The 16913-nt window shown below is 48.0% G+C and overlaps 1 protein-coding gene across 1 annotated transcript in view; it reads right to left on the reverse strand.

Moving 5' to 3' along the window:
* The window catches only part of HUNK (hormonally up-regulated Neu-associated kinase), a 125003-nt gene that overhangs the window by 78320 nt on the left and 29770 nt on the right, over positions 1–16913 (reverse strand). Inside the window, exon 2 of the mRNA XM_061134175.1 lies at positions 1478–1770. Coding sequence (XP_060990158.1) covers positions 1478–1770 — 293 coding nt within the window. The remainder of the gene's footprint in view (positions 1–1477; positions 1771–16913) is intronic.

Genomic DNA, 16913 nt, shown 5'->3' on the forward strand with positions numbered 1-16913 from the left:
TCCCCCATGTGTTCCCCCCAGCCCAGGACCTCCCCCCCTTGTGTCCCCCCACCCCCAACCTGGGACCTCCCCCTAGGGTCCCCCCTGTAACAGAGACTTCCCCACAATGAGACCCAATCCAAGACTGGGACTTCCTCGGCATCTCCCGCGTCCCCCACCAAGACCTCCCTGCTGTGCCCCAGATTCAGGCACGGGCAGAGCATCCCCGGAGCCAAGCCCATTGGTAAAGTTAAGTGAAGGAAGCCACTTGTAAAAGACCATATATTGTTTCCATTTATATGCATGATCCAGAACAGGCAGATTCAAAGAGACAGAAAGAAGACTAGTGGTTATGACTAGGGGGTGGTGGGCGGGGTGGGAACGGAGAGTGACTGCCAGTGGGTACCGGGCTTCTTTTGGGGGGTGATGGAAATATTCTAGAATTAAGGCAGTGGGTATAGTGCACAACTCTGAATATACTGAAAATGACTGAATTGTACACTTTAAAATGATAACTAATGATTGTGAGCTGTATCTCAATACAAAAAATTTTAAACATTGTGTGCATATCTATATAATTCCTTGATCTTGGTTTTTTAAATGAGAATCAATTAAACATGAGCCCTAATTTTTCTCAGTAACCCAGAGTAATTATGAATTATAACTCCATGAAGGAAGAACTATGCATTTATTGATGAAGTCAACAGTTTTTTGGGAGGAAAAGAGGGCACTTTCATTTTTTTTAATTTTACTATATTCTGTTGACCTTATTTTAGTCTAGCACTGAAAGTCGGCCCCACCACCAACAGCAGCACTGCTGAGAATTCTGTCTCCCTTCTGGTTGCTTGCAAAACTCCTCCTCAAGAGGTATTCCAAAAAAAAAAAAAAAAGTTTTTCATAATTATTTGCAAGGTTGGTTTGGCTTATGGGGAACAAGCCTTACTTTCAAAGGCAAGTTCACAATTCACATAGTAATTCAATTCCATTGAATAAAACAGCTATGAGCAATTACCATATGTAAAGCAAATACATGGAAAGCACCATCAAGCATTGCTAAAATATATGGCAAAAACCACTACAATATTGTAAAGTAATTAGCCTCCAACTAATAAAAATAAGTGAAAAAAAAAATCTCATGCCATCCTAACATCGATCCCTCTTTCAGGCACCTGAGCAAGAGTTTTTATTATTTTGGAAATAATAATAACAAGAGCAGCCAACACTTAACATGCCCCTATTACATACCAAACGCAGTTCCAAGTTCTTTCCATATAACAACTCCTTTCCCCTTATGCCAACCATGAGATGAGTGTCATGATTGCTCCCATTTTACAGAAGAAGAGACTGAGGTTCAGAGTGGTTAACTAACCAGGCTAGGGTCACATAACTAGCCAAAGGACAGAGCCAGGATGGACTCAGCCTTGCGCGGCTTGCACGGCAGCGTGGCGCTGTGCGTCCAGCCCAGAGTTGGTGGCCAGCATCACGGTGCAGCCCTTACCTGTGGACCACCCCGGCCCGATGCAGGTGCTCCACTGCAGAGATGAGCTGCCGGATGTATCTGCGGGCTTCCGCCTCCTCCAGTCGCTTCTTCTCGTAGATTTTGTGCATCAGGTTGCCCCCCGGGCACAGCTCCATGACCAGGTAGTAGCTGTTCTCCGTCTCTAAGATATCGAGGAGCTGGGTGATGTTGGGATGGCGGATCATCTGCTGGATCTGCCCCTCTCGCCGAAGGTTTTTGGTGACGTAGGTGTCTTTCTTGGCTCGCTTCTTGTCGATGACCTTGATGGCCACCTAAGGAGACACCAGGAACGCGGCTGTTACTAGACACTGCGGGCGAAGTTTACCCACCTGACTAGCCACAAAACCCTAGGAAGACACATCACTCCTTCTCTGCACCAGGAGCAGAACCTGATCTGAAATAGCATCCAGGGAGAAAAGAAAAATGTTACATCAGCAAAGGTCAGAAGAGTCAACCTCGAAGGAAGAGAATGACATTCACTCGGGGGAGCTCAGTAAGTCTGGAAGGCTCAGTGAAGAGTCAGTTGTCAAACCTGGTGTTTCATCCTGCGGAGAAAACACCAAGGTCACCTCCAGCCAAGGCCCCTCCTGGCCCCCACCCCACCCCGCTCAGACCTCGTAATGGCTCCAGGTTGGGTCCCCCCAGGCCTTCGTTTCTGAAACAGCCAAATCTGCCCCCACCTTCGGTTCTGGGGCGTGTTTAGGGAGCTGAGGGGTGCAATGCGCAGGGATCTGGGAGCCCTGCCCTTCCTCCCTGCCCTTCTCTGCCCCGCACCAGGCCCTCAGGTCCGGCTGTCCCTGGCTTCCAGGGGTCACCTCTTTGCCTCTGAATCACGACGTAGGTCCTCTTGGCCCCGAGTCAGGCCCAACATGTCACTGCTCCAGAGACACATCTCCACTGCCGCCTGGACACCCCTCCTGGGCCACTTCCCCCACTATCAACATGTCACGTGTGTAGACCCTCCAGCTGTGCAGAGAGGGAAGGAAGGAAGGAGGAAGGGAAGGAAAGGAGAACGGAAGTAAGGATGGAGGGATGAAGGGGGAGAGAGGACTTCTGCCCAAGTCTCCACCCCTCCTTCGTTAGCTGTCACCAGTTCACTCACCCAGCCTTAAAACACACCACTGTTCTGCCCACTTCTTCTTACTCAGGTCTTCTCTCCTCTCTGAGGTGACCAGCCAGTGACACCTCATCGCCGGCTTGTGCTAACTGCCTCTGCCACTTTCCCTTCCTCTCTGTTCCCATGCCAGGCTGGATTCCTTCGGGACCTTGCCTCCCAGCCTTCAGATGCCCTGTCTCCGTGGGAGACTCTAGCAACCCAAGGGACATTCTTCTACGAGGCTGTCAAGCCACTGGGCTGCAGGACAGAACACTGGAGCTGTTTTCTACTTATTTCTTTTTTCTTGTAATTAAATTTTATAACTGCTTCATAATGCATTCAGTGTCCAAAAGTGTGACAGAGATTAATTAATAAAGGAATAGTAGATGATAGATAGACAGATGCTGGGAAAAGACTGAAGACAGGAGAAGAGGGAGCTGAGGATGAGATGGCTGGCATCACCAACTCAACAGACATGAAGCTGGGTGAACTCTGGGAGACGGTGAAGGACAGGGAGGCCTGGCCTGCTGCAGTCCATGGGGTCCAAAGAGTCTGACACGACTGAGTGACTGAACAACAGACAGGCAGATACATGTCTGTACAAAGGGGCTCAAATGTTCTTTTCTTCTCTTTTTTTTAACGCTAATCCTCTATCTCTGAGTCCTCCCAGGTCCTGGAAACCCCCACTCAAGTTGTAATTTTTTAATGGGAAGATAATTGATTCACACTATTGTGTCGGCTTCAAATGTTATTTTCTTGACAACTGTGTGATAAAAATAAAAGTCTGGCCACCGCTGCTCCGGACTATGACATCAACGTCCTACCTCTTTTCCTTGATACTCATCCGGGCCCCTTGAATTCACACTCTGCCCTGCCTTGATATCAGTGGGTCTAGAACTCTGATTTCTTGCTTAAAGCTCTTTGGGGGCTCTCTGCTGCCCGTCGGGCAAGGTCCACGGCCTCAGCCCAGCACTGAAGCTTCTTCTCCACCAACCCCGCCACTGTTCAGCCCAGACTCCCAGCTCCCCAGAGCAGGTCTCCTCATTCCCTCTGACCACATGCTCAGCCACTCTCCAGCCTCTTTACACCTTCAAATCCTCAGACACTAACTCCAGTCCCACCTTCCTTCCAGAAAGTCTCTTTAACACTCCTGTCTTATGCTCCCACCACACCTACCACCCGCCATTCCACTTAAAGCACCAATCCCTCCCCTTAACACAGGGGCCACTCCCCACTCTGCCACACACCATCCTTTATAAACGATGAGTGACCAACAGGTTACTAACCAAGCAAATCAGGGGACCTTTATTTTTTAATCACTGAAGCAAAACTAGCTGAAAACAGCTTAATATAGCTGTAAACAGTTTATCATTTCTTCTAGAACAGTCTTTAAAAAAAAAAACTTGAGATATAATTGACATATAACATTGTATTAGTTTTAGGTACTCAACATAAGGATTTGGTGTATGTCTCTATTGGGAAGTGTTTACCACAATAAACCAGGTAAACACCCATCACTATACTTATAAACTTATGTGTGTGTGATAAGAACTTCTATGATCTTCCGTATTAGCAACTTTTCAAATATACAATACGGTACTGCTAACTACTGGAGGAGGAAATGGCAGCCCACTCCAATATGCTTGCCTGGAGAATCCGATGGACAGAGGAGCCTGGCGGACTACAGTCCATGGGGTCGCAAGAGTCGGACACGACTGAGCGACTAACGCTTCCTTTCATTTTCATTGCTAACTAGTCACCATGCTGCCCGTTACATCCTTCAGACTTATCTTACAACCAGAAGGTTTGTATCTTTAGACCACCTTCGCCCATTTTAATGGAGATTATCAGGCCCTTAAGCCACAGATATGACCAAGAGGGGACAATCAGCCACTGGACCAGATAAATCGGAACCTGCAACATCCCAGGGCAATGTGAGGCTGATGCTGTCTGCCCACAGAAGTGGGCTGTAGTTTGGTCTACCAGTTCAGTATATACAAAACCAAAAGCTTTAAAAGCTGTACTCATTTGTGACAAAATATATGTATATATGCATAACACACGCACATATATATACACACAAATATATATCCATCATCTTGTGGAGGCGGAAAGAGGAATGCTGAAAAGTACAATTAGGTTCTGTCTGCTCAACTCTATGCTGCAACGTTTTAAAAATTACACCCTTTGGCAGTGAAATTCTTAAAAGTACTGTGAATAAACAACAGTCTGAAAGCCCGGCAGTAATATGATCTGCCTTTCTTAACAAAGCACACAATTATTAGGAGGATAATTTATTTAGCTCTTTCATTGCCTGGAGTAGGTTATATAATGGCCACCCAAAGACATTAAGGCCCCACCCTAGACCGTGTGAATGTGACCTTATTTGGAAAAAGTGAAGGATGCTGAAATGAGATTAACCTACATTATCTGGGTGGCACTAAGGGTCACCACACGTGTCCCCATAAAATAGAGGCAGTGGGAGATTTCACACAAATACACAGAGAAGTCCAAGAGGTGAAGTGGGCAGAGATGGCAGGGATGGGATAACACGGCCACCAGGAGCTGGGAGAGGTGAAGGACGGATCCACCCAGAGCCATCGGAGGGAGCACAGCCTTGTTGACACCTTGACTTTGGTCCAGTGAAATTGATTCTGGACTTCTGGCCTCCACAACTGTGAGAGAAGAAACTTCTGTTGGTTTACGTTACCAAGTTTGCGGTAACACATTACAGCGTGTGTGGGTGCATGCTAAGGCGCTTCAGTCGTGTCCGACTCTGTGTGACCCTATGGACTGCAGTCCACCAGGCTCCTCTGTCCATGAGATTCTCCACGACAGAATGCTGGAGTGGGTTGCCATGCCTTCCTCCAGGGGGTGTTCCTGACCCAGGGATCGAACCCATGTCTCCTGGAGCCGCCTGGGAAGCCCACGCATCACAGCAGCAACAGGAAAGTAACACACCAGGGGTCCACTCCCCCATCATCTGACATCTTGGTTCACAAGTTCTGCTGATTCTGACAGTCCCTTTGTGAAAACCCCGAACCTTAGGCAGCCCCACCTAGAGAAGCTATCCTAAAAAGGCCCCTCTCTATTTTTAAACGCCTTCACTTGTAAGCAGCGCTAAACTTGTAAACTCTGTACTGATAATACTGAAGATGGAATGATGTTCTTGCTTACACAAAACCATTTAATCAACTTCATTTGTAACAACTGAAATGGGGTGGAGGGGAAATGAATGGGAAATTAAGGAATCGGCAGTGATCAATGGGAGGCATCTAATTTAATCTGACAGTAATCAGAGATTTACAGGCACTAATTCTACCCAGGGGAAGCCCAGTGTGATGGTGGGTCTCTAACTGAAAAGATAAACTGCTTCAGTCCGGAGAGTTTTAAAGAGTAAAATTAAATCTGCACAGACAGACAGGACCCAAGTTGATGGACCAGACTAGAACTCCCAACACAGTCTTTGAGTTTGTGATTGGGGTATGGGGTGGGGGGATGGGAGGTGTTGTCAGGGGAATTTGTGAGTTTCATCCTGAGCATATGGGGAAAGAAGTTTTGCTGTGAAAGGTCAATAAAACAAAGACTCCAACTTTTTGATGGCTTCAAGTTGCATAGCCTCCTGAAATTTTACAGAGGAATCTGCTTTCAAAGATTGCCCCCACATTTCCAAGTAAGTAGCGAAGTCTGGGAAATTACTAGGGAGAGATGAACACAGCACCAGTAGACCACAGGTGAAACTGATCCTTCATCAGCTTCTCATTAACTAAGACACCACACTTCTCACAGTATGGCAACTCCCACCCCATCACCACTCCCAGGCTCCTGCAGAAAACAAACAAACAAAAAAACCTCTCAGTGTATAAAATCAGCAAACTTTTAAATAGCTAAGCTCACACAAAAGGAAAGGAAATATCCCAAGGCCAAAAAAACCAAATTGAATAGGTCCAAGATGAGGAGAAGGCAGCTACGGGGTAGAGAAACAGAAGATAGAGGGAAGCAGGGGTGACGCAAGGAAGGAGATCCTGAGAAAGCAAAGAGAGACGGAAGAGGCTGGCCTGAGGGGAAGGGAAGCCCGGCTCCCTCCCACACGGGGAAGGAGGAGAAAGAGAAACACGTGGATCTTAATTCCTCCAGAGAGGGGCCAGCTGCAGAAAGGCATTCATGCCTAATGACCCCTGTGACATCTTAGGAGAAAAATTCCAACACAGAATTTTACTTAGAATGAGGGATGCACAAAGCATGTGACCCCAGTCTTGGCATACACTTCCACAGACCCATGGGTATGCAGAGATGATGTTCATAAAGCACTCAGTAAAATGTCTGGCACTTAATAAGAGCTCCTTAAAAAGATATTCTTATAATCATTATCGCTTTGCTTTCACTGAGGCCACCTGTTGAGGGTGAAGAGCATTCAAAACTTAGTTCAGCCAAGAAAAAAAAAAGTGCATTGCCTTGACCTGTCACTTTAGCATATTAAATAAAAAAAAAAAAAAGCAGCAGCAGCAGCTTGAATCACATTTGAGTGTTTCAAACTCTCTGGAACAGAGCTGCTTTTAAATCCCAAGGCGGTGGTTTAATATTAGTCTACTCTCTCATCTTCTTTAAATATTGACTTCGTTGAGATTGCCTACATAGGATCAGACTTAACAGGATTTAAAATAATTCATCCCTTCATCCTGGATCACCCTTCACTGCCTTTAAAATTCATTCCTCTGAAATACATCAAGGATGGGTCACGCATCCAATCTCCAAAATGAAAAGGCAGATGTAAAATGGATCTTCATATGACAGAGAGGAAGGAAAACACTGATCAAAGAAACTCCTCTTTAATATCACAGAAACATGCATATATGCTTCACCCATTACACAATGTACAATGCGTTTCTGTACATTCAGCCTCCCCTTAATCAAAGCATTCATGATGTTTTAAATAATCAGAATGCATGGAGAATAGGAGGCTCCGATCTGATTGAATTTTCTTTTTATGTAAAAATGAGCCAAAAAGAGCTTTCTTTCCAGACCATGTTGGTTTCTTAATAAACACACTATGTTAAACTGGAGTGAATCTTTTCTTCTTTAGCAAACTCTTATTAAAGCACCTAAAATATAGTTGACACTGTTCTACATGCCAAGTGTACGCTATGAAAGAGACATGGATCTTCAGGCCTACTTGTGGCCATAATTCAGATTTTTTATAGTGATTTAAGATGACCATCTGTCACAGGCTGAACTGTCTCCCCCCACACACCCCACCCCCAAATTCACACGTTGAAGCCCTAACCCCTAATATGACTCTATATGGAGAGAGCTGTATGCAGTAAAAAGGTTAAATGGAGCCAAGAGGTGGGGTTATTGCTGCTGTTCAGTCACTAAGTCACGTTCGACTCTGTGTGACCCCATAGACTGCAGCACGCCAGGCTTCCCTGTCCTTCACTGTCTCCCACAGTCTGCTCAAACTCGCATCCCACTGAATCAGTGATCCCATCCTCTGTCGCCCCCTTCTCCTCCTTCCCTCAATCTCTCCCAGCATCAGGATCTGTTCCAATGAGTCAGTTCTCATCAGGTGGCCAAAGTACTGGAGCTCCAGCTAAGGGTGGGGACCTAATCTAGTTGGACTGGTGTCCATATAAGAAAAGGAAGAGATGCCAGTGATCTCTCTCTCCACACTTGCATGGAGGAAAGGCCTTAAGAGGCCACAGCAAGAAGCCGGCCATCTACAAAGCAAGGAGAAGCCTCATGAGAGAGCAATCCTACTGGCACCTGGATCTGGGGCTCCCAGCCTCCATAAGTGTGAGAAGCCAAGTGTCTGTCACTTAATCCATCCGGTCTGTGATCTGCTGCAGCTACCCAAGCAGACTCATGGACCACCCGAGCATCATACAATTCTACGAGATGCCTTTACCCTGCAGAAGAGCGAGACTATAAGTAAGAACCAAGGGGGAGCGTCCATCCTCCAAGGGCTGGGGTTCGGTCTGATTTGTCCACACCCTGGCAGCTCAGAAGGTGGCAGACCGCAGCAGCCAGATACGCAAGTTCCCAGGCTGGGTGCCTGGACTTCAAAGCCGGCTCCTGCCACCTGGTGCTAAGCTTCAGCGTCCTCGTTGTTACAAAAACTGGAGGGGGGAATCATAATGCCTACCTTAAGTGGATGTTGGGGATACACTGACAAAGGAGAAAACCCAGAAAGGGTGGTGAGCCCCGGGAACGTTCCTGGAAGCCCTTGATAAGTGTCCGCTGTTAGGGTCTGTGTGTTTTGCGTAGGAAGAGTGTGTAGAACCAGAAGCCAGGAAGCCCCCCAACCTGGCTCCCAACCCCACCACTCCCTGAGGTCCTCAGCAGGGTCCCCAGGGCATCCTGACCACCCAGTCCATGAGGCCGCTCTCCCTCCTAGCCTCCTGCTGTTCCTCTCAGCCCAATGTCCCCAAGGTGCTGCTGCAGGCCACCTCCCTCCTCACATTAGTAGTGTACCATCCACCTCCTCCACTTCCTGGACGCCTACGAGCATCCATTTAATGACCAGGCCCACCACCTACATCTGCTTACACCTCTTTTCCCAAATGTTTTTTTTTTTTAAGTTATTCATTTTATATTGGAGGATAATTACTTTACAATATTTTGATGCTTTTTGCCATACATCAACATGAACCGGCCATAGGTAGACATGTGTGTCCCCACCCCCCTCCCCGATCCTGAACCCCCCCTCCCATATCCCTCCCCACCTCATCAGTCCCGGCTGTCATAAAGCACTGCCTGGGACATCTCCACGTGAATGGTCCTCTGGCTTCCCAAGGACTTCCCAGGTGGCGCAGAGGTAAAGCCAGCAAATACAGGATACTCCAGCTGGATTCCTGGGTTGGGAAGATCCCCTGGAGGAGGAAATGGCAACCCACTCCAGTATTCTTGCCTGGAGAATCTGAAGCACATAGGAGCCCAGTGGGCTACAATCCATGGGGTTCAAAGAGTCAGACACGACTGAGTGACTGACACACACTGGCTCCCCAAACCCATCTCTTCCCCCTACTCCCCCTGAAGCAGGTGACCTTGAAGCCCAACCACGCATCCTCCTCCATCCATCACACCCCTAGTCCCACACGTAATTATCCACCAGGGCCTCCACCTCACCGCACGCCCTCTCCTCCCCCACCCCACTGGGTGGCTGGCTGCACCACCATCCCGTCTGGAGGTCTCCCACCCCTGCCTGGAATTCCCTCCCACACAGGGCTCTCGGTCAGAGCAACTCCCAACTCCTAACTCCTCTCTCTGACCTCAGATTATAGTTTGTTTCTCCAGCCCAGACTGGCTCGAGCCACCCTGCAATTCCCCAGCTGTCACACCCATCACAGACACTCTTAACGGTGGGGGACCACCCTCCACCCTCATTTCCAGGAAGGCAGCTGTCTGGCCTTCCAGCACTGCGCTTGGCTCATCCAGGGCGAGGACAGGAGGGGAAGAAATCAAAGAAAGGTCCCAGCCGTCTGCTACAGTGGCTCATCTCTATGCCTGCCGTGGGTAAGCTGGCCCCTTGAGCAGCACCTCCCCGCCACTTTCTCAGCTTCAACACAGGCTGACCAAAGCCTTCCCTTCGACTGTGAAAATTACAAAATGTGACACCACCGGTGCACGTGGTTTCAGGTCGTGTGTGACTGTGATGCAGAAACACGCTTTCCCACTCTTACCCCCTCTCCAAAGGTCTCCAGGTCAGAGACTTCCCTAACCAGCCTGATTAGAGCTGCACCACGCCCTCCACCCCCTACCCTCCATGACAGCAATCCACAACCCCCTCACTGCCTTCTGGTTTTCCATTGGTTCCATTAGGGCTTTCCTCCTTCATGGCACAAAGTGCTCCCTGATGTGGGGACTGGTCCTGCTGAACCCTTCTCACTGCGTTTCCAGTCTCCTCCTTTTTGTAGAATAGCTCAAACTGTAAAGAGTCTGCCTGCAATGCAGGAGACCCAGGTTTGATCCCGGGGTCGGGAAGCTCCCCTGGAGAAGGAAACGGCAACCCACTCCAGGATTCTTGCCTGAAGAATCCCCTGGACGGAGGAGCCTGGCGGGCTACAGTCCACAGGGTCGCAAAGAGTCGGACACTACTGAGTAACTTCACTTTCTTCTAGAACCTGATCCCCACTGTCACTTCAAACAGAGCTCACTCCTCTGCGCCCGGGGCCTGGCAGTGTTGGGAACGCAGAAGAGGCTCAGGCAACTGAGACAGCCAAGGCTTGTGCGAGGGAAGGAGAGGAGAAGGGAGTGATAGAGGGCGGGGGAAAGGGAGAAAGGATGGACAGATGGACGCTCCATTCCTCCCCAGTTAACGAGCGAGCCTCGTGGATTCCTGGACAAACGGCAGACAATGGACACGAAATGCTCACACTAGAGCAGAGATAAGACGACACGGAACAAACAGTGTCCATGCTGGACCGTCTCAGGGTAAGCCGGGGTACAGAGAGAAGTTCAGGATCGCTGCCAGGCAACAGGGGGCGGACTGCGGTCCCCTGCTCCACTGGAGGTGCCCAGCCATCCTGCTGAAGAAAGCGCCCTCTCCCTTCCTGACAGCCTGGCTGGGAGAAGTCACCAAGGAGAAGGAGAGCTGGAAGGACACCCATGGCCAGCAGTGAAGTGTGCCATCTGGGCACCTGGCGTCCACCGCAGAAGTAGCCTCCTGCTTCCCCCGATGCCCCCAAGTCCCTCCCTCCCAGCGTCTGGGCTGTGCCCCTGCCAGGTACCCTTCCTCCCTCCTCAACGTGTCTGCGCCATCTGCATCTTTTCCAGAATAGCTCCTCCAGAAGGACAGGCTGTGAGTGTGTGTGCACCAAGCTGCCTCTTTGGACCGCGTGGACCGTAGACCACCAGGCTCCTCTGTCCATGGGATTTTCCTGGCAAGAATAGTGGTGGAGTGGGTTGCCATGCCCTCCTCCAGGGGATCTTCCCAACCCAGGGATTGAACCCTTGTCTCTGACAGCTCCTGCACTGGCAGGAGGGTTCTTTACCACTAGCGCCATCTGGGAAGAAAGCCCCCCTAAAGCAAAGACCAACCAGACACACCCAGAATCCCCGTTTCTCCCAGAGACTCACAGTCCTGAAGGTGCCTGGAGAACGCATCACGCACCTGCCTCCTTCTCTGACCACATCTCCCTGCCGCCCCCTCTGCTCACCCACGGGCCTCCCTGTAGGTCCTCTGATGAGACACCTATTTCCGCCCTGGCCACAGACTCTTGCCCTCACCTCCAAGTCTTGCTGAGGTGGCACCACTCACAAGGCTCCCCTGACCCACCTGTTAACAGCCAAATCCTCACTCCGGTCCCCAACATCTCATGGCAAGTAGATGGGGAGAAAGGGGAAGCAGTGACAGGTGTTATTTCCTTGGGATCCAGAATCACTACAGATGGCGACTGCAGCCATGGGATTAAGACACTTGCTCCACTGAAGGAAATCTATGGGGACTTCCATCATGGTTCAGTGGCTGAGACTCCTTGCTCCCAGTGCAGGGTGCCTGGGTTCGATCCCTGGGCAGGGAACTAGATCCCACATGCCACAACTAAGACCTGGTACAAACAAATAAGTAAATTAAAAAAAAAAAAAATCTATGAGAAACCTAGACATTGTATTAAAAAGCAGAGACATCACTTTACCAACAAAAGGTCCATCTAGTCAAAGCTATGGTTTTTCCAGTAGTGATGTATGGATGTGCGAGTTGGACCATAAAGAAGGCTGAGTGCTGAGGAATTGATGCTTTCAAATTGTGGTGTGAGAAGACTCTTGAGAGTCCCTTAGACCACAAGGAGATCACACCAATCCATTCTAAACGAAATCAACCCTGAATATTCATTGGAAGAAGTTATGCTGAAGCTGAAACTCGAATACTTTGGCCATCTGATTCAAAGAGTCCACATGTTGGAAAAGACCCTGATGCTGGGAAAGATTGAGGGCAGGAGGAGAAGGGGGAAACAGAGGATAAGATGGTTGGATGGCATGTCAATGGCCATGAGTTTGAGCAAACTCCAGGAGGTAGTGAAGGACAGGGAAGCCTGGCGTGCTGCAGTCCATGGGGTCACAGAGTCAGGCACAGCTTAGTGACTGAACAGCAACAAAGCCTCACTCCAGTCTATTCCTCCCAATAGTGCACATCTCCTCTTAAACCCCACAGAACACATCAACCGAGTGTGGAGTCTGCCTGACCCGCAGCTGCTGCAGAAGCAGGGGTCTGTCTCCTGTGCTGTCATGCTTTCAGCGACCAGAATGGTCTCTGGTTCACAGACAACACCCAACAAACATTTCTTGGATGAATAAATGAATGACTGAATGAAAGCACAGCTGGAAGGAAAAGATTCTATTTTAACTAGATCAGAACATGTTATGGACTGAATTGTGTCTCCCCTCAAATTCTTACGTTAAAGACTTAACCCCAACGAGACTACTAGGAGATGAGTTAAAGGTTAAATGAGGACATAAGGATGGGGCCCTAATCCAATAGGATTGGTGTCCTTGTAAGAAGTGGAAGAGACACCAAGGAGCCAGTCATACAGAGGACAAGCCATGCAAGGACACAGCAAGAAGACGGCCATCTGGAAGTCGAGGAGACAGGCCTCAGGAGAAATCTAACCTGCTGACACCTTGATCTGGGGCTTCTAGCTTGCATAACTATGAGACAACAAACTTGCTGTTTCAGCCACCTGGCTGTGCTATTTTGTTATGCAGCCTGAGCGGACTTATATAGAAACTTCATGTAAGTTACTAGTGATAGGATGGCTCACGTTGTAGATCTCATCTACATCAATGAAATCTAGATGTATAGAAACCTAGACAATGTTGGATGAAGTAAACTGAGCAGGCGTGAGCTGGACAGGACGTCCCAAAATTCAGGAAGAAAACAGCATGGGGCTGAGAGCTCTGAGGCTCCAGGCCAAGCCTGAATTCAGGGTAAAAGGGCTGAAAACTGTGGCAGTCGGCATGACCCAGTGGGAAGTTTTGAAAATAAATTGGTTTCACACCTTCAGCGCATCAGAGTAGAGCATGAGCCTGTGTGGGGGATACTCATTTAGCAGAAAGCAGAAAATATCTTCTGCCGGCTTTATAATTAATTTCAGCGTCGCTCTAATTCAAGGAGAAATGACGCTGGACAGCAAACACAGATCGCAGTCTTTTATGGGGGTCCATTAATTGCTGTAATTTATGTTGCAGAGCAACACAGCTCTGACCCCTGGCTCCCTGCCAGCCACCCTCCTGGGACTCTACAATAAAATCTGTCTTTGTGGAAATGAGGGGGGACAGTTTCCTTCCCCAGTCTAAACAACGAAGCTCATTAGGGCTGACCTTGGTGATGAGAGCAGAACCCAGTGCTGGGCAGATGGGAGCAGAACCCAGGGTTGGGAGACCCTCCCACCCCCACCTCGGGAAGTTCTGAAGCCACCATCACCAGGACCTCTGAGCCCTGAGTCCAGCTCCAACTCAGAAAGCAAGTCACATCCCGACACCTAGAAACATCGTGCAGGTAGGAATCCAGAAACTGGTTCCTGCAAGGAGGAAAAGTGCAGAACAGAGGATGTTCGAGAGAGCTGGGTAGATGGGCCAGGCTGTAGTAGTGCAGTTGCTACAATTCCTGTAAGTCCATCTACCGTCCACTTAGTTAAAATATGCAGGCTTCCTTTGTCATCAAAATGTTTTTATGATTCACAAGGATAAAAGGAAGCCCAAATTCCCTGCCCAATTGGAATTCACCAAAATGCAGAAATCCTAAGGGAAGATGAGGTACAAATTTAAAAAGATGAGGTATGAATTAAAACGGTTAATGCTAGAACCATTTCTCTTTGGTTTTGGAAAAGCATCAAAAAGCCCCAGCTCAGCAACAGGCGATAAGTTTTTTGAGAGCATGGGTAATTCATCTTTGTATTCCCCACAGAGTCTGGCTCCGAAAGCACCAAATATACTACATCAATAAATATACTGATTAAAAGATTCAGTGTCCATTTGTCTAAATTACCCTTTACCTCTGATCCCCCAGCAGCCCCTTCCTGCTCCAATTCTCTTCCAACTAGGCCCAACTTTCTCAATTTATTTATTTTTAATTGAAGGACAATTGCTTTACAATATTGTGTTGGTGTCTGCAATACATCAACATGAATCAGCCAAAGGTATACATATAATGGGGCTTCCCAGGTGGCATTAGTGGTAAAAAAAAAAAAAAAAAAAAAAAAAAAAACCCACCTGCCACTGCAGGAGATGTAACAGAGGCGGGTTCGATTCCTGGGTCTGCAAGATCCCCTGGAGGAGGACATGGCAACCCACTCCAATATTCTTGTCTGGAGAATCCCATGGAAAGAGGAGCCTGGTGGGCCACAGTCCATGGGGTCACAAAGAATCCAACACAACTGAAGCAACTTAGCAAGCGAGCAAGCATACATATAATGAATCAGAATGTAACTTGGGGCCAATATAGAGGAAGGCTCAAATTACATCACCTAGAAGCAAATCGATCCATGGAATTCAGAAGATAATGGGATGGTCAGGCTTGACTACCCTTCATCAGCCATCACTGTCAACGGGCTGAGAATGGCAACTCCCCACTGCCCACAGGATACCCTACACGGACAGCCTGCGTCCAACCCTCCCATTGCAGCTCCTCCAAGACAATACCCGCCATGCTCGTCTTCTGAGATAATCGCTCCCCTCATTATTGAGCCCATCATTATCACTACCTACCTGAATATTCATCGGAAGGACTGATGCTGAAGCTGAAACTCCAATACTTTGGCCACCTGATGTGAAGAACTGACTCATTGGAAAAGACTCTGATGCTGGGAAAGATTGAAGGCAGGAAGAGAAGGGGATGACAGAGGATAAGATGGTTGGATGGCATCATCAACTCAATGGACGTGAGTTTGAGTAAACTCTGGGAGTTGGTGATGGACGGGGAGGCCTGGCATGCCGCAGTCCATGGGGTCGCAGAGAGTTGGACACGACTGAGCCACTGAACTGAACTGGCTGAGCACTTGACTCCCTTCCTCCCCACAAAACCCATCCACATGGCAACCAGTCACCCAATCTCATCTGGAAGTTTCCTTCCTCCCCACCTCCACCACCCCTGACCCAGTCTCCTAAGGATTCCCTGGGGTTCCCTCAAGTCTTCACCTTCATCCTTCTCTACTCACTGAGGCATCCCAGCTTTTTTTCCCCTTTAAGTCTTCATTGAATTTTTGTTACAGTATTGCTTCTGTTTTATGTTTTGGTTTCTCGGCTCCAAGGCAAGGGGGATCTTGGCTCCTTGTCCAGGGATAGAACCTGTACCCCCTGTATCACATGGTGAAATCTTAACCACTGGACCACCAGGGAAGTCCCTGGGTTTTCTTTCTAAGGACGGCTATAACCATCTTCTGTGCTTAGAAACTTTTAAAAGAAATTCAACTCCTTGAGGAGAAATTAAAATTTGTTCATGATCTGACACCAGCGCCCCCTTACCTACTTTTTCTTTTTTTGAAACAAAATTTTGACCAGCTTGAATTTTATCAACTTTCGTTTAGCCCGAATGCTGTCAGTCGAATGAAGTTTTCATGCTTTAAATGTTTTTATATAATAGTGGTAGTGAGACACACAGTCCCGAAGATTTTGTTTGTCCTTCATTTATTTTTATTTGGATAAAAGACATCTAATATGAAATCAAGCATTACTAAGTACACCATCCAGTGGTGTCAAGTGCGTTCACACTGTTGTGCAGCCATTACCACCACCCATCTCCAGAACGCTTTTCATCTTGCAAAACTGAAGCTCCTTACTCTTTAAGCAATAGCTCCCCATGACTTCCTCCTCTGTTAATCACCTTTCTTTGATTTGTCTTTTTTTTTTTTTTTTTTTTTTTTGAGATTCCATATGAGTGAGATCAGGCAATATCTGTATTTCTGTATCTGGCTTATTTTACTTAGCATGATGTCCTCCAATTTCATCCACGTTGTCACAAATGTCAGGGTTTCCTTCCTTCTCATGCTCAATAATACTCTATCACATATATCTGCCGCATTTTTCTTTCTTTTTTTTTTTTTTTCCGCATTTTTCTTATCCATCTGTCCACAGATATTTTTTTCCACACTGTGAATGATCCTTAACAAACTGTTGTACATTCTTTTTTTCATACTAAGTCTCTGAAGGCTGACGTGGATTTTATACTCACAGCACATCTCAGTTAACACCAGGCACATTTCCAGGGTTTAATAGGCAGATGGAGCAGGTGACCAGGGTTGGACAGGCAGGCCTGGTTCCACGGCTCTGACCGAGTCACTTACTCTCTGAGCCCAGGACCCAGCATAGCCTACCTGAGACAGAGCACTC

Source organism: Dama dama, chromosome 31, assembly GCF_033118175.1.
Source record: "Dama dama isolate Ldn47 chromosome 31, ASM3311817v1, whole genome shotgun sequence".
NCBI lineage: Eukaryota > Metazoa > Chordata > Mammalia > Artiodactyla > Cervidae > Dama > Dama dama.